The sequence below is a fragment of the Sceloporus occidentalis genome, unplaced genomic scaffold (assembly GCF_023333645.1).
Source record: "Sceloporus occidentalis isolate IW3139 unplaced genomic scaffold, rSceOcc1.0.p SCAF_23, whole genome shotgun sequence".
NCBI lineage: Eukaryota > Metazoa > Chordata > Lepidosauria > Squamata > Phrynosomatidae > Sceloporus > Sceloporus occidentalis.
In genome coordinates this window covers 13,704,803-13,731,310 of record NW_028317003.1, presented here as the reverse complement: position 1 = coordinate 13,731,310, position 26,508 = coordinate 13,704,803, and the positions used below count along the sequence as shown (strand labels likewise).

The 26,508-nt window shown below is 40.1% G+C and overlaps 1 protein-coding gene across 1 annotated transcript; it reads right to left on the bottom strand.

Moving 5' to 3' along the window:
* Positions 1-5,812: 5,812 nt before the first annotated feature.
* On the bottom strand, positions 5,813-24,096 carry LOC149300841 (hyccin-like). The gene is made up of 10 exons (XM_089484854.1): positions 24,046-24,096; positions 22,692-22,793; positions 20,196-20,375; positions 18,621-18,701; positions 17,438-17,553; positions 16,472-16,567; positions 10,557-10,673; positions 9,377-9,464; positions 8,825-8,984; positions 5,813-6,402 (listed from the first exon to the last, which is right to left on the bottom strand). The coding sequence occupies exons 1-10, from the start codon at positions 24,094-24,096 to the stop codon at positions 5,813-5,815; spliced, it is 1,581 nt and encodes a 526-aa protein (XP_089340980.1).
* Positions 24,097-26,508: the final 2,412 nt, after the last annotated feature.

The window sequence follows — 26,508 nt, the reverse complement described above, 5'->3', positions numbered from 1 at the left end:
ATAATATAATTAATTTTTCCATGGACCAAACTTCCATCAATTTGGAACATTAGTTTTACATGCTAACACGCTATAGAGTTGCCTTATAGATTTGTACATTTGTATTGATTTGAATCCTCTGCTTGAATATTCATGTTAAGGAACAATCATTTCTGGAATAATTACAAACTCAATATTTTGATTGTAGTTGGATGGTTCATATCTCCCACAGAATAGGGGTCAGAGTAGCTGAGAACTCTGGGGTCTGTGGTCTGATGACTGTATCGGATCCATCTGCTGGAGTTTACAGTAGAATGATGGTTGTGCATACATTGTGTAGCCATAATTCACATTGGTATGAGTGTTCCCTAAACAATCCATCACTCAAATAGGTAAGAGACCTTGTTTTAAAATCTACGGCATGGAGTTTACAGAATAACTCTAAATTATCAACAAGCAACAAACAGGTTTCATAAAATATCCTTTTTAAAAGATTTCTAAGGAACATACAGAAGGATCCCTTATGGGCAACTACATATGTTTCTAGTGACTGATTTAGAAAAGAAAAGAAAAAAGTCTATATATGTCCCTCTTGTCCTGAAAAAGGCCTCGTTGTTAGTGTTCACACTGTTGGAAATCTCTGATGTGATCAGTCATTGGCATCCAAATCAGTTCTTTGTTAGCCCCTCTAGCAAATAAAAGATTACAATTCCTGGAATGAGTAATCTTCAAAAAAAGGATTTGGCCGGCTGCAATTTATACAAATATCTCGGGAGCAGGAGAAATACAACTTGTGTGTTACGTACAATCTAGAACTTTTACCAAAATTCCTATATATTGACTTCTAATATCTTCAACCTGCTTTGTTATTTGCTGATCCCGAACAACCCGGCTTCTGATTTTAACACAACAAAAGATTATGTCCCAGGCATTTTGTGCAATTGTACGTTAGAGGAGCTTTATTCTTTTTCAGCGGTGCTATGCTGACACCCACCTTTCATTATTGTGTAGATTTTGCCTACTTCCTCTTCACCTCTGCTATAGTAAGAACAGCAGATCTCGGGGACAATGCAGAGTAACTTGAACCCACTTAACGCAGAAAGAATGAGGCTTAGATGAAGGGACTGTTTATTTTGGGTCAAAATGTATCACAAATAGTAAACTAATCAATGTGTATGTGTGTGTGTATATATATACATATATATATATATATATATATATATATATATATATATATATATATATATATATATATATGAGCGTCAGATGATAAAGACGGTCCTAGACGGGTCACAGAACACGTTGTATAGAGCACCTAAATAATTAAAGGGACTCTCATCATGGAATAAATAAAATAATCGCAGTTTAAATAGAAACAATATGTTGTTTTGCTGTTTATATATATATATATATATATATATATATATATATATATATATATATATATATATATAAATAGAATTTATATTGTTCCCAATAAAACGGCACCATTTTAAAATCTGGTTGATGGCTATACCGAAGGAAGAACCTGTTCAACTTTTTGAGTGCTAGAAGTCAGGACATGTTAATCTGTAACGATAAGGCAACCCCATATAATTTAAGAACATGTAATTCTGCCAAAAACTGTGCATTTCAAGTCCCTTCTTGGTTAGGCTAGGTTTCCACTTGGGTTTTTGTCCTGCGTTTTTTTTCTTGATGAAAAACGCCAAGAAAACTGCCACTGCATTTTCCTGCGTTTTGGCGTTTTTTCTGGAGTTTTTTCTGGCGTTTTAGCCTTTCTGTGGAAATTGCTTTTTTTTACCTTAGGCAGTTTTTCCAGCCTTTACAAGTTAGAAGTTTCACCCAGCTAAAAGGGATTAGGATAAATGGCAAGTATCTGCCCCCTGATGTCATTTACTTGGTAGAGTTCTACTTAAACGCCCCGGCGGACCCTTTTGTCTCTTTTCTGTGGTTTGCAAGGCGTGCTTTATTCCGAATGTCTGCTCCTCTAGGAAGATTGGCCCCAAATGATGGTGCAAATTGTTTGCTGTTGCTTTTGGCACGCAGGATCCAGTTGATGCGTCGCGTATGTTTGTTTGTAATGGCATGTTTGTTCCAAATGGTGTAGAATTCAATATGAACTTTGTTTTGTGTCAAACTGTTTGTTTCCAGCCTATTTCTTGTAGGACACACAGATACTGGGTGCATCCTCTGCATTGTAACTGTGGAAAAAAACACCATAAAAAACGCCAAGGCAAAACCCACATGGCTTTTTCATGGCGTTTTTTCTCTCCCATAGACTTCTATTGGAGAAAAACGCCAAGATTTCCTTGCAAAAAACGCCAGAGTGTCAACATGCTGCGATTTTGAAAAACTGCCACAGAGCCCAAAAAAGCAGAAAACCGCCAAAGAGGACTGAAAAAACGCCAAACAAAAAAACGCCAAGTGGATATGGCATTCTGCGATTTCCTATTGAAGAACAGCTAACATCTGGCTGCTGCATTTTTTCACTAAAAAAACGCCAGGTGGCGCTATTGGCGTTTTTATGGGCGTTTTTAGCTAAAAAAAACCAAGTAGAAACCTAGCCTTATGGGGACACACGTAAAAAACTTTAAAGGAAGGAATATGAGATGCGGTGAAGGGCATGACGAAAGTCAACTCGCATGATATCATACATAAATATGTCAGTTGTACTTTGCAACTAAAGTTGAGCCATGGTAGTCACATTACACAAAAACTTGCATGACAACCTTATGTATGGCGGGGTTTTTTTGTAAAAGGTGTGTTCGCGGCCTTGCCCCCTTATTGCAAAAGCAGTAAACAGCTCTAGTTAAGGAATCTTAAATAGAAAGGCTTTGGTTGTTAGTGCCCAGGTTCTTTAAAACGAAGGAATAGAAGGAAATTGAGAAATGGAAGGGAGGTAGGAAGTTACCTTTTACTGCAGCCATCTGGAAAAGCGAGAGGGAACTTTTAATGCTTAGCTGATCAATGTATTTTTTTTATTTATAGCAACAGGTTTGATTTAAGGTCCAGCTTTGAGAATGTGTTGGTCACCTTAGCTCATGATAATCAGGAAAAAAAAAAACATTATGGGAGACCTTTGAACATCTTCAAAGTAGGAATCTTCTGTTTCAAATACGAATGTGAAATAATGAAGTCAGAAAATGCACACTTTTTTCCCCTAAATGGTTAATTCCCCACGTTTTAGGTGGGAAGGTTAGAGGGATATTTCTCCCTGCAGATATAGTTTTCACAAAAAACATTTACAAAGTGGATGTATATGATCTAACTTTAACCCTACTATAACAAAAACATGACATCATGGTATACGGCCTGCACTATATGTTAATTTGCACAGGCCATGTATAGCTTTTAACCGTGAAAAACGTTTTGTAGTTCTTCCTTTTATAAATGTTTCATCCAATGATGGTTTCAAAAGATAACCCTACTTCTCCTGGGAAAAAAAACTAACTAAAAAACAATATATGATTTCCGTGGTTCGATTAAATGGGGGAGAGGGAAAATTTCCTTAAAAGGAAAATAGGAAAAGGGGCGAAAAATCCCTCATACCCTTAGGTGCAAAAAAGTGAAAAAAATATAGCCTTAGTCTTTAAGAGTTTGAATATTTTTTTCTAATATCACTTTAAATTGGTAGGTTTGGCAGGTTAGCATCAAGTGATATCAGTAGAGTTTAGAATTGTAACTGCAGTGAGCCGATGACATCATAATACATATAAAAGCTGGCGCTTCCTTCCAGATGCTATCATTGTGAAGATGGGACGCGAGAGACGAGCTACATTTTGTAAGCCTTAAATAAAATCGATCAACAGAACCCTGCAGGGCGATGCTGCGGCATTCAAACAGACGAAGGCGGCTGCAATTAGAACGCGAAAGATGACATTCCCTGACGGGTACATCAAATACATAAACCGAATTCTGAAACGCAGCGCCCAATAAATGGAGTCTCCCTGATGTTTGCCAAATAAACCTAATGCTAGATTTAAATTACCTTTTCTTGAGGAAATAATTTCATTCTTGTGTTCAAGGAACGATTAAACCCTGTGAGTCAGGTGATATTAGGACGCTGGTAGTCATACATATTTTTATGCCCAACCTTAAACTAATCTGTTCAGGTGACAGAATTCAGCAATGAAATCTGAAGCCACAATTTGCCGTTTTTACATATTGCCGCATACGATACATAGTATCCTGCGTTTGACAGAATTCTTAAAACATATGCTAGTTGTAAGGAAAGGCATTTTGAGTTGATTAAGATTTATAGCCAAACAGAAAATAGGTGTAATGTAATGTAAGGAAGTTTTACGTTGCCGAGGGCGTGGTAGATAAGTTTAACAACCTTCTGGCAGAGGTGGTAAAGGCAGACAATCACTATGTTTCAGCTACTATAAGGCAGTACTCTTAAAATGCAGCCCAGGATTAGATTAAGGGGTTAAACCCCTTCAGTACTGACAGTTTTTTTAGTACCCCAAATACCGTACATTTTTTTGCCATTTTTACCAAGTTTAATTAACATTCCCCTTTTCCATGTTTGATGTACCCACACAATTTTTTTTTTCCAGGATAAATAGGGCTTTCACTTGAAAGCACAGAAACATGAAAAACAATTGTGCTAGTATTTTTTTTTTTTTTTTAAACTACAAAAAAAATCAATTTGATTTGCAATTTTCTTAGAATTCCTAAACATTAAGTGCCCCCCCATGAACAACGACCCAAATGATGTCCCACAACATCCCCCGATGTCCAGCAGCTAGAAGTAAGAGTGAATACAGAGAATTGCTTATAGGAAATGCTGGCACTGTTTTCAGAGAACATCTCATCACATTCAGTGATGTCTGAGGATGATGGGTTTTATACCACTAATAGCAGGACTGGACAAGCACATCTTTCCAGCTGTTAAAGTATTCTGTTAAGTCAAAGTATTAGTACTTGAGCCCAGGAGAGCTTTTTACATAGAACGGTATGGACGAACATTTCCTGGGCTTCTTATAATGGACAGATTGGCTTTTAAATTAAATATTTGCCTCCCCTGACTCACATTATGATTCAGGATATATGATATATGAAGCCCAATTCCCGGCAATCTGTAATCCACAACACAAACTATACACTGTTAAATGAATTTACAAATTCCAACAATACTTCTCGCAGGTTTAATTTCAAACAGTTATTGAGAACACAAAAATAAAAGGATAACGCCAGAATGAAAGGAAAAACACAATATGACATTTAAACCACAAAGATTTAATATATAAAATTCCCTTTTACACAGGTGTGTTATAGCTGCTGGTGTGCACAGCAATCTTGTTGAGATATAAAAAGTTTGCTCGCATCAATAAGCATACTGAAAGCCTGAGAACGCCCCACGCTTGGGATAGGACGACCCCCTGGAACTCCCAGTAATCTCAACCACAAATTATCTATTAACAGTTATTCTACTAAACAGTGCTTTCTATTTTTTTCTGTTTATTAAAAATGAGGGTGACGGGGTATTTGGATGCAGCTGAACATCAGGCGTCATTTAGGTCATGGCTTGTTCTTTACATAAGAAGTCTTGAAAAGTAAGGGAGGGTCCTACTAATCAGAACGGTCTATCTCAAAACAATAACCTGATACCACCGAACGGGAATGAAGCGTTAGAATACGACACCGCATGTTCAACAATTTTACAGAGCTACTGATAGTCTGCAGACATAAAACATTAAACTCATGGCATTTTTGTAAAACTTTGGTAATTGATGGAGGTGTCTGAAGTACCTATAAAAGTCCAAAACGTATCTAATTTTATGTCACCAGAATTCTAGATTTTTATTGACTCCCCGACTACTTCTGCTATTTAGTCTGTGGACAGCGTTATGCAGATACTAGGAGATCTCAGCTGACTTTGTTGGCGTTTATTGGACACGGCGAGTTCTGTCCTCTCTGAAATATAGATTAATTTTTCCTCCTGTAGGCTGCAGGCGCTAAACCTATTCTTTTCCTTGCCTGCCCCAGTACTAGCAGCGCTCGTGCCCCCAGGGTTATGAGAGGCTGCGGCACCGCTCATCTGTTCGAAGGATCTACTGAATACGGCGGTAGCGGTCCGTGCCAGGCTGTGACTTCCGGGCTTCGGGAGAGACTGACTGGTGGTCAGAGTGAGTCTCTTCAGAGACACGAGCTCGAGGTTCTCGCTCATCGCCCTCTGGTTTTGCTTTCTGCTGAGATGCTCACGGCAAGAATCTCCAGCGGGCTCCCGTTCTTTTACCCCAGTCCTGACTCCCGCTGATCTCCTCTGGGCTTTCCCCAATGGCAGCCTACTAAAACCGCTGTTACTGCTGGTGTACGACGTGGCCGACTGACTGGAGCTAGACGCAGCCCTGGAGCAAAAGCCTTCATCCACCTCAGAGATTTCCGTCAGTTCCTCCTGTAGTGTTAAATCTGCAGAGTCTGGAAAAACGAGAGAAACCGTGAGATCGGATCGGATCGCTCACTATAAGGATCGTCGCAAGCTGTGTCATTACTTACCGCCATACTGAATTATAGAAAGAATATATATTAGAGCAGAATTGTGCACAGAATCAACCAAAGCATGCCCACTATTGTGAGGAGAGAACAGCTGATACTCATGCAATTAAGAGAATATCATCCCATACACGTAGAGGTGAAGATATTTTTTCTCCAAGCATTCATATGGTAATGCTTGGTAATTCATAGGGGAAAAATTGATTTTTGCTACTGATTTCCGCACACAAATCAACTGCGTAATGTTAAGGTCAACAAATGGAAAGGTCAACAAATGGAAAGGTCACAATACAGTTCTAGAATTTACGAGCTTATCTTGTAACTCTGCCCAAGTGTCTAATCATGCAATATTGGGTTGTGTAAAAGCCAAATAACTCAACATCAAAGAAACTTATTCAACAGGAGGATAAACGCTTATTTTGTGTGAGCGTGGGCAACCCAAAGCATGCCTTAAATCCACGGCTAACAGGTTTTTTCCTTTACCCCGAGTGAATAGTCACATCATGCAGGCAGGTGTGAGCATCTGGAGCCAGCGACCCAACGTGCATGTAACCTGTAGCCGTTTAACAGAGCCCTGTATCTTCTAACCCATGCAGTGTGACCGTTTCACTTGCAGGTACCTTGGAGCCCATCTATCAAGTGATTTGTTAACACTGCACTCTGCCCGGTGACGTTAATCCATCCTCCAGCATTCGCCTTACAGATTTTTGCCTCCTGATCTCAGTTCTAGGTTCTGCGGAGTTCTCCTGCACTGCCTGCATATGCTGTACATCGTTCTCTGTTAGTGCTCTGACTCTCTCCCCATTCCCGGTTTTCTCTCCGGAAACACTTGTGACACTAATCTCGGGTATGACAAGGTTGCCCATATCTGATGAGTCAATACTAGTTTCGGGTTGTTCTAAAATGGGGAAAAAAAATGAGACAAACAAAAAAAACAAGATGGCTGATGATGAACAAACAAAAAAATGATCATGTAAAGGAAACAAATGAATGAAAAGAATAATGTTTCGGCTACTTTGAACCAAATAAATGCTGTATTGGGTTTAAACAATAACAGATTGTAAGGTAATGCAGCTTTATTTCTCATACAAAGCTCCATCCTTAATTATTGTAACGAACGGGCTGGTGATTCATTTATCACGGTGGAGGTGAAGCGACAGCAAACGTGAGATCAATGGGGTCATCTATTTAGACCACCAAGTCACCTAAAACAAAGGTTTATTGCGATTTTCCCAGCTGGTCTGGTGTATAAACCCGGCTCCTAAACGCTAACACTTTACAAAAGCGTGAAGCACATGAGGATCCGGGCTTGAAACATTAATTTGTACACATTTCCAGTGTAAAATGCTGAATTATAGGAAAGCGAGCAAAGACTTGACTATAAAGATAAATCAGTTTTATCAGGTCACACTGACTGCGTTTTGGATGCAGAAGGAAACCTGTACAGAATACATAGGAAAGCTGGAGAACTCACTTTATCTCCAGCAAAACTCACTACTCTGTTGGCCAAAAAAAGTAATATCTTTGCTGATTGATCTCTGTCATATCTGTTTAACTTGAAATTATGCCGGAAGTTTAATCAAACGCTAGACTGCAATTACAAACCTGTCCGCTCTCTTCCTAATTCATTCTCTAAGTATTCCCTTATACTTTTCACCCATCAGTTTTCTTGTCCAGACTTTTTTTAATCATTATTATTTAGCAGGCAATTTCCATAATTCACAGGAGATCATGCGTTCCATGTGCTGTGCAGAATGTGAGGGTTATGGTATATCGCTGCTCCAACGTTGGAAGGTCTGGGCCGTTTCAATAATCCCTCACATCTACTGAAAGTAACCAGGTCCACTTATCAGAACTTTTTGGCATACTTTTAAGCACAGACACGTTTGATCACTACTTAAAACAAACTGCAGCATTTTAAATCCATGCCGGCTTTGTGTTTTGTTGTAAGAAACATGAACACTCGCCATTCATGCAGCGCACTGATTTGAATTGTTAAAGTGTGTGCTTCACGATGTATTAAAGAAACCTCCTTTTCTTGCATACAGTGGTTATCGTAGTCATATACCAACGCAGTTAACACTTTCACAATTAACATTACCACTGCTGTCCGTAAAGGAGTTAAAAACAAAAAGATGACTTTGGATGCCAACTGATTGCTACACAGACTGCTCATTGACCTCTCTTCGTGGTCTCGTGTCCAGTTCTGACTTCACTTGGACTCAATCAAAACGATGTCTGATACACATTTGGTGGACAGCAAGCTTTAAAACATTTCTCAAATTAAACTGAAAAGTAGTAAGCAAATCACACTCTGCAGGGGCACGTAGGACTCCTTATTTCTCACCATGTCTCTTCCATCGATGCCCTCTGATAGACAGGCTGGTGACAGCATTTCTCGATATCCTAGACGATGATGGGGTGATCTCCACTTGTATACATTTAGTGCCATCTTTGTTTCCCTTTACCACCCCTTGAGGCAACGAGGCTTTTATTGCATTGGCTACCTGAAAACATAAATGAAAACCCCAAAAATAATCATTTTGTGTTTTATATTATCAATTTTATTATCTCTCTATATGTAATATAGATAATAAAGACATAATATTTATTATAGCTCAGGCGCACACACATATAGCCTGCCATAGATCTCTCGGTATGTCAGCTCACCCGCTGGCAGGTTCAATCGGGCACGTACAACAACTGAATGGAATACAAAACCTCACAATTCCATGGCAAGAAGGCAAATGATTCAGCAAAACTATTAGTACTAAGAGCATTAGTGTGTGTGTGTTTCACAGGGGCTCACAGACAGGTGTAGAAAGGGCCTGAGGGGAGATGTTAATAAAGGGTTAAACGTTGCTTCGTAACGCTGCTCCAGACAAACAAGCAAACTTACCAGGAGCGGCTCCGGGAAAAGCTCGAGCTGCGCTCTATAAAGAACATCATCCAGCGCTTTACGAGCTGCGTCCCATTCTCCGTTATAACTAGAAAGAGACGCGAGAAGCACTTTAGCACCCGGTTACAGAAAGCACGCTACAGCGTGGATGTAAAAGACTATATCGGAGAATTCCATATTAAAGCTTATTCTGTAAAGTTATTCTGGGTAAAGTACTCGCTCGTGACGATTTTAAGGCAACAATGTCAAGATAACAGAATCTTTTATACAATTTAGTTAAATTATGAGTTTTACTCTTAATTCCCCAAACACTATGGGTAACGCATCAAATTTAAGCCATTCCTTTGCAATGATACTTCTCTAAAAATACAATCTGCAGAAATAAGAGTTTATATGCTCCTAGTTATTAACATTAATAACCGTATCGGCGTGCGGGATACCCGCTTTAGATCTCATGTTGAACACGACTTTGTTAACATCACAGGCGCCTGCGAGGAAAGACCCAGTGGAAACAGGATTTGCATACCAAAGGCACATGTATGACGGGATGCTAATCATATGAAAATGTGAATGTGTTCTGCACGCCTAAAGTACAGTACGCCACATTTCAATATTCATGCTTTTCTGAATTTTTTTTTTTTTTTTTTTAAGAAAAGTTATTACTTAACAAAGCAAATGACATGTTGTCTACATCACAGGTTATGTGTAACACACCATAAAATGAGGACATTCTCTGTTAAAGTATTTAATGCATTTCATTTGTGCCTATGGGATTTCATCTACACTTGCACCCCAAAATTTAAAACTTAGTCTGTTAAAAAAACAAGGGGGGTTATTCACTAAAGAGAGATGTCAGGAGAGTTATTTCAGCTCCTTGACTTCGCTATTCATTATGAAGGGCAGACCCCAGTGAGCATGAGGCAGGACGAGCATGGCTAGTCCTGTATAGTGTATAGTCAAATCATCAAGATACCTTCAATGTATAGTCCTGTATAGTCATATCATCAAGATACCTTCAATGGCCTCACCCTTTGAATTGCGCATTATACAGGACCAGCAGACTTTTTTTTCCATTATGCAGCAATAAGACCGCAACTCATCTACAAAACTTTTAGTGAATAAAGCCCAATATACGATTATTAATATATATATAAGCAACAAGCAGAAAGAAGACACTTACAAAGAGTAATAAATGCCGGTTAAAAGTTGCACCATGAATTCTGGGGACATCGGGATTCGGCTATTGACACCACTGTATTTCCGTACATGTTGGCGAGGATATCCACAGACACAGAGCCTGCAAAATACAGAAGCAAATAAGCTATAAACAAGTGATCAAAGCAGCGAATGTTTTTTTCATATCGGATTCTTGAAATGGGAACCTACGCAGTTATCAGCGTTCCTCGCATACTGAAACCACCCACAGGGCGCACTCGCTCGACGATTAGTGTGATTGTTTAAACATGAGACAGAGGGAAGCAAAAGGGTGAATAATGATGAAATTATAGAGAATATAGAGAACAGGAACCTGGGATAGCACTGTCCAAGGAGTACATAAAAGGTGGATTTTAATACATAGTGAGAATTTAACAATCCGTGAAGCAACCGTGAGGCAAATTCTATTACGTGGGACATGTATAGATTACTTTCGGTTCGGACAGTTCTTGCAGGTATTGGATTCATAGGGCTCAAGCTGGCGATGAAATAGCCCAAGCGACAAACTACCAAAGGCTATTCATTAATGTACAATAATATATAAAGCCAAAGTAGTCAATGTACAGTATGTCATTCAAGTCCCTTAACATCTAGTATCTATTTAATTGCTGGACAGGCGACAGCGCTGGAATCTACTGCGTCTCGGGCCAATTAAATGATAAAGCCAAACAAAATGAATGCAATATTTTACCCGATTAAAGAATTATTTCAGGCATGTAATAGTATTAAGAATAGAAATACAGAATTTGACAGCAGATAAGAACCATTCAGCCCATCTAGTTTGCCCATTTTTTTTCCTGCTTTTAAGATACTAAAACCTTAGTTGGTCCATGGTCTTGTTTTACAGCAAGGCTGACCATATGCTTATCCCATGGTGGCTGTTCCACTTATCTACTACACTGGGATGGAAAAGTAGTTAGCATTATTGCAGTGATTCCCAAGGTCCCATAAGAGATCGTGTTTTCCTCTCCAGAATTAGCCCATCAGTCAGCCCCCCTGTCTCAAAGCGCAATGTAGACATCCTTGTGGATATGAGGGAAAAAAACAACGTACGACCAGGAGCCCCGTCACATGCGAGCCCAGAGAATATTTGTACTTATCTGCTAGATTCTTCATACTTACTACACGCAAGCAGACTGGTGAAGATGTACAAACATACTTTATCCTGATCCTTTCAAATTTGCCTTAAAAGAATTTATATTACCATGAAAAAGAATCAAACAGCAAATTCTTCTTAGCACATTACTGAGACAGACATCTGCCTTAAAAACTAAAAAAAAACAACACAAAAAACACTTTGGCCGTTAAAGAAATAAATACTACTCTGCATGTAGTCACCTACTTTGGCCACAAGAGGTCACTCTTTATAAATCAATAAATAATAACCATCCCAACCATGCTGCTATATCCTTCAGTCATCGCCTTATGGCTCTAATTAATATGTATGTAATGTTTGTCACAAAAGAAAGTTTCATAAAACCATCTTTTAAGTCTCTGTTACACACAAGTTCTAACCTAGCCATGAACCTCGGCTATTTAATGCCTTTTGGAGTTCACAGAACGGATTGTGTCACATGCGATGCAGCACGTAATGTTATTATGTAAACAAATAACATTATACAAGCCCGTTATTGCAAACATAGCTACATACATGTGAGACAATACTCTGGCTTCTCATACAGCGCGCTTTGGAGGTTATCGTAGACCAGTACTGCTCCCTTACTGTCCAAAGTTCAGCTTTTAAACGAGACAAAGAAGTCTGGATTTACTGCAATTAAACCACGCAGGGAAAACAAGAACGAACGGACATCCATACAAAACTGTACTTTGTAGGTTTATTCTTATGCTTCAAGTAGCCAAAACCTACCCACATTGCTAGATACTCTACCGACGATGTAAACGACACATAGATGCTACGGGTTTTGTACATTAGTGTTGTTTTGTGTATAATGGAATATTATTTAATAATGGTTTGTTCTGGGAAATAATATCTATATTATATACACACACAGTTTAGTTTTCTTTGTCATTTACTCTTTTTATACCCAAAATACAAAAAACAAACTCTGCTGCTGAAATGATCAACATGTGCATACGACGTGATAAGCGATACAGCCGTGTTACGATTAGATAAAGCTTACCGAAACTGGGGCAATTTATGGTGTGATGGACTAAGCAATCTGCGGCTGTACAGAGAAACAGAATCCCCAATATTAATGCTTCGGCCAGCGGTTTTTAATAGTATGTGCTTTATTACTGTTCTTTTAAAGACTGGACCTATAGAAATCTGAATAGTAAAAATGTTGCAAAAAAGGGGGTTTTGTATATTCCCCCCCCCCCAACAATTAACATAGCCCTTTTTTATAGCCTCTTTTCTGTGAATGTTTTTTATCCTCTGGGGAATAGGTACCACAGCCTTTACGTTGATTCCCCGTGTCACGGCCCACTCATTTTTACTGAATGAAGAGATTAAATGGGCTGTCCGTGTTTATAGCGCGTACTTTTCACCCGGTATCTTCCAAGTCTGTCTCCAGTCGCCTACCGCAGGAAGACGTGACACCGGACAGATATAATGCACTAACACGAAATAACAAGAAATATACCTTTCCCGTAACGAAAGAGCTGCGCGCTTCTTCTACGGATGAAGCGGTTATGGATTTAATACAGACACGCTCTGCCGAGTCAATCAAGCTCAACGGCACCGGCCTCCGTTCGTCCAGAATCCACAGTCATGTCGGAATTAAAGCTCTGGATTTTGCTGTACTATGAACGTTAACATCTTAACAGACCGACTGAGCTAAGAAGCATGCTAAAATCTTTTGTGAATCCTAGTAACTACAATGCGCTGATCACTGGAAACTAATTACATATTAATACATATTTGTAAATGATTTAAAAACAATAAAATGGAATAAATTGAATACAGCACACAGATATCGTAATATCCTAACACGGTAGGACCATGAAAGGCGATAGGTACAGAGGTTCTCAAACAATAGCAATCAAAACCGCTATATACATATATACACACACATATACACATATATATATATATATATATATATATATATATATATATACACACACACACACACACACACACACACACACCGTATTTGCCCGAATATAGGCCACACTTTCCCCCCCCCACTTTAAGTCTTTAAAGAGGGGTGCGGCCTATATTCGGGGTCTAGCGCCCGGGGCATGTAGTTCCGGGCCCCGGGCAGGCAGCGGGGTTAGGATACAGATCCCCCGCAGCGCTGCAGGGGACCCGTATCCTACTCTCCGATACGCTGAGACAGCCTCCCCCACAAATCTACCAGCATCTTAAGCTCGGCTGTTGAGGGCAACTGTAAAGTGTTCCATGCTTTGGGTAATGTCTGGAGCTCTATATATTTAGGATAACCCCCTAAAATAAAGCGCTTCTTCAACTCCCCATTCTGCCAATCAGCGTTATTTCGGAAAACTCACACGCCTGTATACGAGATAAAACGGGGGTGGAGAAATAAACAGCCTGCTGCTCTTCCACAGCGTACGTCAGCCAACATTTATTTTTGTTTTTATATGCTGCTTGTACCGATGAACGCTCTGCAACAAGCCACTTGAAAGGGATTTAAATAAAATATCTTGGGTAGCTGGAATTATTGACTGACTCGGCACTTAATTAGTTAGGCGATCAATAACCCCCAGTCAGAAATCATTCAAGCAGGCACTATCTGCCTCTTACGTGGCATTTAGGAACGGCACGTGTGTGTACACCAGACTACAGGGCCAAAGAGACCCGACACCACCAAGAATAAGGCCAATGATCCATCAGAATTAAGCGCAGCCTCACGCCAGCCTGGCTTTAAAAAATAACAGCAAAGGTGGTCTCATACATAGAAATGTAAAGATCGAAGGGACACTCCAGCTTCATAGAAATGTAAAGATCGAAGGGACACTCCAGCTTCATAGAAATGTAAAGATCGAAGGGACACTCCAGCTTCATAGAAATGTAAAGATCGAAGGGACACTCCAGCTTCATAGAAATGTAAAGATCGAAGGGACACTCCAGCTTCATAGAAATGTAAAGATCGAAGGGACACTCCAGATTCCCCCACATTATGCATACACTCTTTACCTACCCCCCGTCGGTTTGGCTTTTCGGGGGATGTGATCGGGTCTCTTGCTTACCATTGACTACGTGCGCTACACTCACCGCCAGCTCCAGCATCGGCTCGCACAAGACTTTCGGTGGCTTAAACCGCAATGCTTTCTGGCAAGTGACTGGAAGCTTTAAGCAGCCAGAACCGGCATGAAAAATTAGACAATAGAGGAGTCTTGTCCTCTTCTCCGAAAAACACTTTGTTTATTCTTTCTGGTAAAGAACGCACGTAAAAGTACTTACACCGTACTTTAATATGCATGATTTGTTGGCAGGGCTGCAAAGGGGACTGGAGAATCCAATTAAAAAACAAAAGAACGGAATTAAACATGAAAATGTATTTTTCCCCCAATTTTTTTGGACAAATTGATAACATTTAAATAACTGAAATAAGCTAAATTAGTGTGAAAGAAAGTCAATAATTTTAAAATTGACAATACATAAAAATCGATGATACCAACGTACATTAAGATATACTACTTCGGAAGGAGAACGGGACCCTCCTGCTCTTGCAATCTATACATTCAGATTACTGGGTCATCTGACAGCTTGCCCCCCAGGCTCAAATGTTGCTGGCCCACCCTTGTGTGTGTAGTATTTAACATAAATCACTGCTCTGGATTTCACATGAGCTAACATGGCATGTCAATTCGATGCTGTCTGAAACACCATTTCCATGGCATGGAGATTGGAAGCTTTTATAACTTCACATATGGCGGCCCATGTCCTCTGTGTGACCTCTGCTAGGATTGCATTATGACAGGGCTTCCAAATCCCCGGAGGTGGTTCCTAAAGTGTTTCTGAGATGAACGAAGAACTCTAGCTTTGGAAATAAAATGTAGATACAGCATTATTATAATACTGAAGTTTGTAAACCATGGCTACGCAGAACCTTTTGCCAAATTACATTTTTTAAAAGCAAAGTTTTATGTAACAAAAAAAAGGAGATAAGAAGCCACAAATTTAAGAAATCCCAAATGGTTTCCCTTAAAAGAGCTAGAAGCTCCGGGCGCAGAAGTCTCCCCAGCCCAGAGGCAGAAGAGCAAAGAGACACGTCGGGTTAAATAGGCGCAGCGTGAAGAACGTCTAATGACACCCGGCACAATCTGTCAGGGAATAGGAGCTACGAAAGCTTTTAGTGTTACCACAGATTAAAAGGCAGGCTGGCAGCTCTTCATGTCGTCGGGTTATAGTCAACGTGCCGGCAGCCAACCCCAAATGGGCTAATAAACGAAAAAGCATTATGGCTCACGATTTTAGCTTAAGTCTTGCTTTTAGTTTTTGTTTTAAGAATCTCACCTTTAGACAAATTGCAATTGATATAATTATCGGAACGAACATTCACCAGGTGCCTCCAACTGATTTCATTGCCTGAATAGCCAATTGTACAGCTCTACGGAATCTGTTGGCACTATATATACAAACGCTAACAAACTATTTGCTTGAGTTCTATTGCTGAGCTGACTAATGACGGCAATTGCTCGAGAAAAAGCTCATTCTGGGCCAAGCGAAGGCAATATGAAAAACCCTAGGGACTTTGTTTACAGGTTTGTGCATCCTACAATACTCACAAACACTTTCCAGCACTTGGAGCCGGCCTTCGTATAGAAGTAAATTAGATTTAGAAAATGTTGGATGTTTTCGATTTCCAGGTCAGGAGGTTAAAACCAGCATTAGAAAAGTAATAACTATAGACATGCATCTATATGTGTTTGCAGCAGTTCTTTAGAACTTACCGTGAGCACATCTGACACAGTGACCGAAGGGAGACGGCAGGCATGTAGTTCAAGGCAGCGTTATAACAAAGCAGGAGGAACGTCAACACTTCAAACCTAGGAGAACATGGAATAAATGCAGACGTTCAGTGCTAAAATACAATGGGAAATAAGACGCCAATGAGAGCTTCTTGATGTACATTACAAACACCAAAAGACTGACAAGACTAAGGCCAGTTGGAGAAGAGAATACAAGAGAATCAAGAGAAGGATGTAAACACAGTAAAGACAACCAAGTAGATTGTGGTAATGATGACCACGGATTCCAACCTAAAACAAATGAGTTGGAGCATAAAGCAGGCAAGCAACAAGTGCGCCTGGTTAATCTTATGTATTTTTCTGGATCCTTTTTACAGATCCGCAGGACTTTTGACGGTAAGAAGCCAAGGTTCCATTCAGGACTTAAGCAGGCATAACCAAGAAGAGTCTGTTATGAAAATGGATTTATCCATAATGGTAGAAGAGAAACGCAAGTCTTTTGGCCAACATAGAAAAATAAACCATCTGGCTCTCAGATCAGGGATAAAGCCAACAGTTTAATCGTACCATCACTGGAAGCAGGGCTTCATAACACGAATATGATTCTTTTGTGTGGAGGGGTGCATGAAATACAAGGTGATGTTTATATACGCACATGCCTGCAAACATGCCCCAGTATGGCGACAACCTGCATTGTCCCTGCAGACTGTCTGCCTTACGGTCGAAACGTAATAAAAATAGATTTCCGGAAAAAATTACAAATTTGATCATTCTGAGACCTCTGCTTAGCATCCAAACAGTTAATTAATCAATTAAGAATAGTTAAGATTTATTAAATTGGAATATGACAAACTGTCGCAGGTAATAAAAGGCTACTGAAAATGTGTTGCACAGTGACAAATGCGAGCAGCAACAGTAACTTCCCTTAACATACATCTAACAACGTACCTGTTCTGAGCCGTCAGCATCTCCCTCTGGGGGTGCGGACCGCTGTACACCACCCTGCTCAAGCCATGCTGTGACAGGGCTCCTTCCGTGAGTGCCATAGATCCAATACTGGAAGGCTAGAGGCAATACGTGTGCAGTTAGTACAACTCTGACAAACACATAACACACAGATTATATTTTTATGAATGAATGCAATGAAACAGTGCATTCCAAATAAAATGACAGAACCTTGCTTAAAATAATGATTAGAATTATAAGCCCCTAGTGCGCTCAGCCCTGCACAACATGATGACAAGACGAACAACCATTTCTGTTTACGGATATCAGCACCTTAACCCGCTTGCTGGGCTTTAATACCAATTACTTACCCAGGTTATACAAAGAGTGCTACTTAGTGGAGGGCTGACGTCAACCATCTAAAAGAGGGTCATGATGAACACTTGTTTAAAATTTCCCCCAGGCCTTAGGAAAGGTAGCAACTTTTAGTCCCCATCCTTGCATCTTGAAACTAAATTCACGGTATCCATGATCGTATAATTAACCGCTTTTTCCCAGGGGCCTGAATGAGCAGCCTCGGCTAGCATGCGGTGGTATTATCATAAAGGTTCATATTGGGGGACATGTTGAATGACGTTGCGCGCCGCTCTCATTATCGAAGCATTAGTGTTGTGCACCCATTCTGTTGGCGCTTCTGTCACATCACAGCACGGCGAGAGCAGTTATTTCACCTCATATGACCAAGTAAGCTGCTTATATTCTGGACAGTTTATCATAAGGCTCAACGATTTTTATTTTTCCAAAAAAGACAGTAAACACAAGCAAAATTGTCAAGGGTAATAAAGGTTACTTCCTTGGAAGAGACGGTTACAGAAATGATAAAAGACGGATCGTGTGTGTATACATTTGATGGAGATTTTAATTAATGAATATGAGATGTTTGAGAGGGGAGAGAAGTTTAGGTCACATGACATGCATTTGTTAACGATAATATCTCATCCTTTAATCTCTATGGAGAGAACATGCAAAAAGGGAAAAAAAAATTCCGTATGTAATTTGGCCAGGTTTTGATGTTAAAGCTTTTAACGTCAAGCATATTACCTTACATATGATTAGCCGGAAATCCCAACGGGGAACGAAGGTCTAGTTCTAAAACAGAAATGATTATGGTCTTGGAGATGCCTACCTCATGGTACACAGAAGGCTTGGACAACGATGGAATTGTAAAAGATAAGATCTTGCTTCGTCCTTCCTCATCCATTATCTCCTAGAAGGATTGGAAAGAGTCGTGTTTTTAGCAACTTCCAGCTATGCTACATTTGAAAAAGTCATTGCTACCCATGTCAATTGTTTAAACTTCATTTTGTTACGGTTTAATATGCAAAGTCACAAGTTAGGCATATGGGCACAAAAACAAATGGCGTTACGCAGGGATCATCCAAGGACCCGCTGGCTATTTGCATAAACTATTACAATAACAAGGACAACATAAGAGAAAAGTAGATGTCTACTGCAGATTTACATGTATAAGTACAACACAATAAATACCAATATTTGCTTATGAATTGAACAGTATTTTTCTTTAGTCGGTACAGTCTGATAGACAGTCAAGGCCTTTTGCCAGAAATCATGAATGAGCAAAAAGTGCAAGACAAGCGAATGCAGCATAATAGAGACTGTGATGACTGACAGACACATTCTATCCCACGCACACAGCACGTTACATGAGGAAAACCTGACAGATCCAGCAAGCTGGCCATTAAATCCCAGCCTATACTTAACACATGCTGCTTCCGCACCTCCTATAGGAGGGACGACTCCTCCAGGGCGATCGAAGTGCAAGGAACAATGAGCACTAATAACGCCCTTAACAGCCTCTTTAAAACATGGAAAGTAAACATTTGCCATTACATGAAGTGCATTCGTTGGCTATTTCACTGCATTACCTACTCATGGAAAATAAACGAACACAAATTTATACGAATAAATTGAGTAAAATGCCTAGTTGCCTATTATTTTCAGAGTACTAAAACATTAAATACGGCTTCAGAGAAAAAAGCCTGCATAAAAATACCCCCCCAAGCTTATTTTACATGAAGGCACGCCAATGGCAAGTCAGCCGCTGTTGGGTTTAAGCTCTGAGCCTTGCCACAAGGGAAAAGCGTTGGCAAGATCCGTTTATTAGGGGCAACAGGGCTCATTGGCAAAGAATGTGTAAATACATACATAATATATATATATATATACTGTGTGAATGTGTATATAACACACACTGTCTGTACGTAACTAGAACACACACACTCGCATACACTGCTACATGGCAGAAGGAAGATGGCAAAGGAGCTCAGAAAGCATATCAGGGAAAATATCACTCATTACGTCTAAGGGAGCATTATGAAATAAATTATGCCTGTAGGCATCATCTCCAAAGTCACATTCTGTCCAGAATGCTTTGCATCTAGAAGACTGTCCGCCGTCTGAGGCATCACATCTCCACTCAAATGGAGGAATGTCACTCCGAAGCAGCTTAAAGGCATTAAATGTCCTCTAAGGGAGGACAAGAGTACCATTGCTTTAGCATGAATTGAGGCAAGATCAAGTAAAATTGTTCTTCTTGTCCTTCTGTGGCTTTTGTACATTCTAACTTATTCAGTGGTAAATCATATAATTTTATGTGTGTGCTTCTCTCATGCGCTCAGTATGTTGTAGGTTCTGTTAAGCACAAACAGGAATAGCAGACTATGTGCAGGTAGGCACTAACCAAGTTGTAGATGCTGAGAAGAAGCGCTTCGATGCATCCGCTGCTCTGAAGGTGTCTGCTGGAGGACACGGAGAGGTAGCACCAGATGAGCTCTGGGAGGAACTGAAGCGTGAACGTTCTCAGGAGTTTCTCTCTGCTCCGATAAAACTCAAAGAGCTGGTGACAGACGGGTTCCAGCAACTTCAAGAGCAGAAAAGACACAAACAAGGGTTATCATTGGAACACTCTCCTAGAACATGGACATCTTCTGTAACCATGCAAGTGCAATACACGTCACACACAAGGAAGGTCTGTTACAGCAACCATTTGGCCCAAAAGCAGAACAATGTATTGAATAGGCCGAATATAATATTAAACTAAGAGGTGCTCGTTTATCATACCAAGTAATGCTGCATCCTCCCACATTCCCTTTCCTGACCTTCTATTTTACTACCCCACGGCTTCCGCTCATCACAGACTACTCTGTAAGTTACCCTTTACTGCCCTGTATATTCACACTCTACTTATCAAACACGTTAAAGTGAGAAGTGCCTGTACATTTTTATGGTGTCCCCTTTGTAAATACCTCTATGCATTTGTCAGAACCCTTAATTTTAATGCGCAGAGAATCTGCTCGGCCAAATACTTGAATGCTTTGGAGTGGGGGCACTGATTTCAATGTGAGTGCTTTCCTGCCACTGATTGGCTACCTCAAACAGCCAACCAGTGGCTACAGAGAGGGTGTTCTTACGGTAAGCATTTTTCTTTCCTTTTCAGGTTAATTAATGCATAAGAAAGTACTTTTATATTCTTTTGTGGTTGAAGGGGCTCCTAGGGACACTGGACTGTCCCTTTAACTTTTCATCATTCTTACTGCTACAGCCTGCAGAGTATTAAGGAGATTCTGAACAAGGTGAGGAGCCAACATTCACAAAAATAATCTTCTTTAAAATAATGTTTTGTGTATAAAAAAAAACGTAGACAGATAAACGGCAAGTACTGGTTAACAATTCTGCAAATCAACCTGTACACATTTATAAAACAGATAAGTGCCGTACGCAACACGCGGAGATGTAAAAGAACGAGATCAAGGTCACCAGCAGCTGGTTTATACAGCGCTATCTCAGGCTGACTGAACGCCTTCTTTTCCAGGGACCAAAACAGAATGTCACGAAGCAAAAACATAAAAAATCCCTGTCCTTCGGATTGAAAAATTGCTAAAAACCCCATTCCATCACTCCCTAAATGCAGGCTTTTCAGCAGAAAACAGTTTGTCCATGATGCAAGTAAATTATCAATAAAAGCTGGTTGGTGGGTTGCTAGGCTGCAGGAAAGATTTAAAAAGTTCCACCCCCACCTACTCCGGTTTCAAGAAAATAAACATTTTATGAATCACGTCAATTGCATGCTCCCATTTTCTGTTCAATTACAGGATTTGCTGCTCATTTTGTTCATTACAGAAAATGTACTTCCAAGTACTTAACCAGCTTGCGTGCGCAGAATGGTTGGTTCTAGATGCTGGTTGCGATAATGGATTAAATATACGAAGTTACAACTTTTTACTCAACCAGACAATACAATTTATAGCGAGTGGTACACTTTGTGTGTTTTGTGTTTTTAACACATTTCTCTATTCTTGAGACTAAAGCCTGGCATTCGCTTAATTATCAATATCACCAAGCGGCCTATCTTCTGAGCACCTTTAGCATTAGTGGTGGTTCTAGCGCTATATGGCTTGGACAGAAGAGGCTTATCCAGGTCACAGCCTTTCCTTCTCCATTACCAGCTCTCCATTATCACATTTACCATAGGCAATCGTTTAGCACATCTAAATTCACTCAAAATTATCAATAACCTTAGGAAAGCCAAGGAATTTGGCAAATGTTGCCAAAACCAATATTTATAATTAATTGGCCTGAAGGCACTTCATGTCACCTCACTGCATCTTCACAATCAGCAATAATACAACAATTTAATTTACTGTAATGGGAGGGGGATAATCATACAAAGAAAATGAAGATGGCTGCGCCCAATTGTATATAAATTAAGATAGCCACTAGAATATATACATTGCTTACTTAAATATCTAAAACCATTACATGTGTTTTTATAGTAAGGTGATAGATCCGTCTTCAGCATATTCAACAGAGTTCTGCTCTCTACCCAAAAGCTATCTTTTAAAAGGCAATTTTCTTATAATTTGGACAAAAAGTCTCTGGACGAGCCCTGTCACCAAGGATCTCTTTAGTGTATCACATACTCACCTGATAAAACAAATCCCATGATCTCCCCTACATTTCCTAGGCAAATGCCAAACGTTCAGGGGATTAACTGCAAGAGCTTGGAGATCAATAACTTTACAATTCTCTGGCAAAACCTTCCCTGCGCAATACAGGTGGCCGCTGGAGATACCCGGCTGTAGACGTTCATTCACGTTTAACTGAAAAGCTGGATTTAAAACATATATAAACATATATTCCCAGAGTGAAATAACCCTTGCAAAGTCTTGGTGTCTACCTCGCTTTGAGGTTCCTGGATGACTTCATAGATGGCAGATACCAGAGTGCTCTTTTCTTTCAAATTTGATGCATAACTAGCAAGGGATGCCTCCGGCAGCATCTAAAAGTCAAACCAAAGGGAAAAAAAAAAAAGTAGTAACGATTTCATTACTCTTCGGTGGTCATGCTTTTCCATGAAAGACGCTTAATTTTCATTCTATTGCATATACTGTTAAATAAAAGGGAAAATAAGTGCAAGGGGCTTTTATAAAAATGCATGGGGGGGGGCAGATACAAAAATGTTACCTACTGTAAATAAGGGAAATAGTACACATGCACCAGAAGCTTGAGATTACTGTAATTCCATGTATTATAGGTCTAAATAAAAGCAATCTACATTACAGTCAAGGCAGACGAGCCAACAAGTTCTAATGTGCATGCCTTTACCCATAAACCTTTTTTACGTTGAATGTATCACACACTTGGACTCCGTTCTGGGTATTCATTCATCAGGCTATTAGCAAATAGTGAATTAGCAAAAGAATGCAGAATCTATTATTCCCAACCCCACTCTGGGAAATGTTTACATTACAACTGTGACTCGGTCAAAGGTTACAAAATTTGGGAATTCTCCCGCGTTGGGGTTAGCAAATGTTACAAATATTATATATAAATTTATGAATAACAAAGAGAATGTTAATCCTCCGCAGTACAAACAGAAAGAAAACCCAGAGATTGCACTGCCCTCTTTTACATACAGGTTCAGCGACATCACCGAAACTTGGCTTATGTGGTGGCAAATTTAGATTCATATACAAGGTGGAGGAAACGTGTCAAGAGATTTGTTTCACTTATTTGCGTTTCTGGTAGGGATTTATAGACTTCACTGAATCGCAGAGCACTTATGGGGACGACAGTCGATCTCTGAGAAAACGGGATTAGAGATCAGGAGAGTCCCAAAGACAATAAATGTGTTAACGGCTCTGAAAATATTTAATCATAAAAAATATATACCGTAGAAACTTGTGTTTTACATTGGATTTTTTTTGGACAGAATGCAAGAGGGTCTGTAAGCAGTCGATGTTTTAGCAACTGAAAGGAATATGACATTTAATAATAATTTAATAGCTTTATTGCTGCTTCATTCAGAGGCATTGATTTATGCTACGCTGTAACATGCCGTCCTATAGTGTTACAGTACACTTAAGTGATATGCTATAGTGTTAAAATGTCTGAAAAAAAATAAAGAAATAAAAAACGTATTCAAGTATAAGGGTTGATTAAAAAAAATAAAACTATGCAAAAAGTAGTAAATCCATGGCTCCTAACATGGAAAAAGGGGCATGTATATATACACATCTAGCTACTATTACCTTGTACTCTGATAACCATTCTTCCACAACTCCTTTCTCCGTGGTCACCATTTTCCCACATCTGTTTTTGTGGAATCCTTAACCTAAACACAAAAAAAATGCATTATATAAAGCCGTGCAAATCCTTTATTTTGCAAGATAACATAACAAGTGAAAGAAGTTAAAATGGTTTTCATAGGCTGGCATGGCATACACATTGTCAAACACGTATACTGGCAGTTAGTCCTGGGGATATGCTAGATACAATCATTTTGGTCAGAAGAAGAGATGACAAAAACCAAAAGGAGTCTACAGTAATTTGTTCTCCAATAGATGATGTAGAAAAGACACAGTGTTCTGTTTAGTGGTTATATAATTTTTGGAAACAATGTATTCTTCCAATCTGCGTTCCCCATGGGGTACAGAGTGCGGAAGATTATATAAAATGACCGAAACATCTGCTATACAACATCATGTGCTCATCCCTCGGCTCTCCCATCTACGCCTGCTTGATAGAAGCTACAAGGCACCTATGCTGAAGGAAAGTTTACAGATTAGGTACATTGCTGGGAAAGAATACAGACTCATTGGTATAAGATAGCTGGTTCAGAATTGCGCAACCAATGGAATCTTCCAATGAGCAGGACCAACCCATTACTGTTGCCAAGAATCCCCCAAAATACCATTTCTTACACAAATCCATTTGTTCTGAAATTTATATCAAAACATAACATTACACAAAGTCAACTAAAAAGTTCAGGAGACCCGATCAAAGTTTTCCTTTGTGGAAAGCAATCAAGAATATATTTCGTGAATGAAAGGGAGTGGATTCCCTTTTTTTTTTATAAATAAGCCCGTCATACAAAATTACATCTTATTTTTCAATTTATATTTCCAACTTATTTTGCAAGACACGCCACAGCGAAAGAACCCAAAAGCCAAACTAAGAAGAATAATATGATCTCACGAGTCAATGAAGCAAAACGGCATTTGCTCCACAGATTCTTTTGGGTAAACCAGGTAAAATCAGTGAGCTAAATCATTAAAGATCGTACAAAAATCACCAGCAGGTCATCCATAAGTGAATAATAAAAAACACTTCATAAAATATATATTGTTATAAAATGAGCGCCTTCTTTGGAGCAGCAAACGATCTAGAGACAGGTATGCGTCTTATATTCTAAAGGAGAAATTTAGGCAGCCTTAAGGAAACGATCTTCCAAACGTAATACGACATAATTTCTACAGATGGAACACTTTGCTGCTTCTAGATGAATGAATAAACTGCCATCTGTCTGAGGACAATTCTTTATTGTGGGCCTAGATTTATTGTGGGTGAAGAGATTATTATTTATTTTTGTTTAATATGTTTCCAAGCATACTTTTTTTCTTATTCATATTATCATTTAATCACATTCTAGAAGTCGTGAAGAACTGTCACTCATGTGGATTTCAGTTTAAAAAAAAAAAAAAATTAGGGGTATAATTTTCGTAAAAAGTCTTTTTTTTTTTTTTTTAAATAATCCATAACTAAAAACACGGACGTGGTTAGTCACAGCTGAGCTTTGTTTAGTGGAATGTGGAACCAAAGTTTCACAATAAATTGACTTCCCTTTGTTGCAAGGCAATAACCAAAAAGGAGAGAAGCGAAAAAGTATCATTCAGATCCTTCTGCTCCTTTCAAATTACCGTATTGGCTCGGATATAGGCCGCACCCTAAAAGTTTGGTGCTTTTTTTAAAGAAAACGTTTTGTAATAGATATGCTGCCACTCTGTCCCCCAACCCCCGAGATATGCTGTCACTCCCCCCCCAGATTTGCTGCCACTCTGTCCCCCCAACCCCCGAGATATGCTGCGACTCTCCCCCCCGAGATATGCTGCCACTATGCCCCCCCCCCCCATTTACCAGAGCAGGCTCCCGGGTGTCTTGCGGGGCTGGCGTGGGACATCTACGCAATACGCATATACAACTCCCGGTGCCGGCACTCAGCGGATGTTGTATACGCGTATTGCGTAGGTGTCCCCCGCCGGCCCCGCAAGACACCCGGGAGTCTGCTCTGGTAAGTCTTGGGGGCAGAGGTAAAACGCATCATGCGGACGGTCACCGGCTGCGGCGATGCGAGTAAACAACCTCCGCTGCGGCACGTCTGCACGATGCGCTTTAACAATCTCCCTTGCCGGCGGGACTCCCCCGTGGGAATTCCCGGCACGGGAGATTGTTAACGCACATCGTGCAGATGTGCCGGCAGTGGAGGCTGTTTACGCTCGCATCGCCGCTGCCGGTGAACGCCTGCACGATGCGCTTAGACAACCTCCCGTGCCGGCACTCCCCCCCATTGAAAGTGCTGGCAGGGGAGGCTGTCTGAGCGTATCGGGGAGTAGGATACGGGTCCCCTGCACCGCTGTGGGGGGATCTGCATCCTAACCCTGCTGTCTGCCCAGCGCCCGGAACTGCATGTCCCGGGCGTCAGACCCCGAATATAG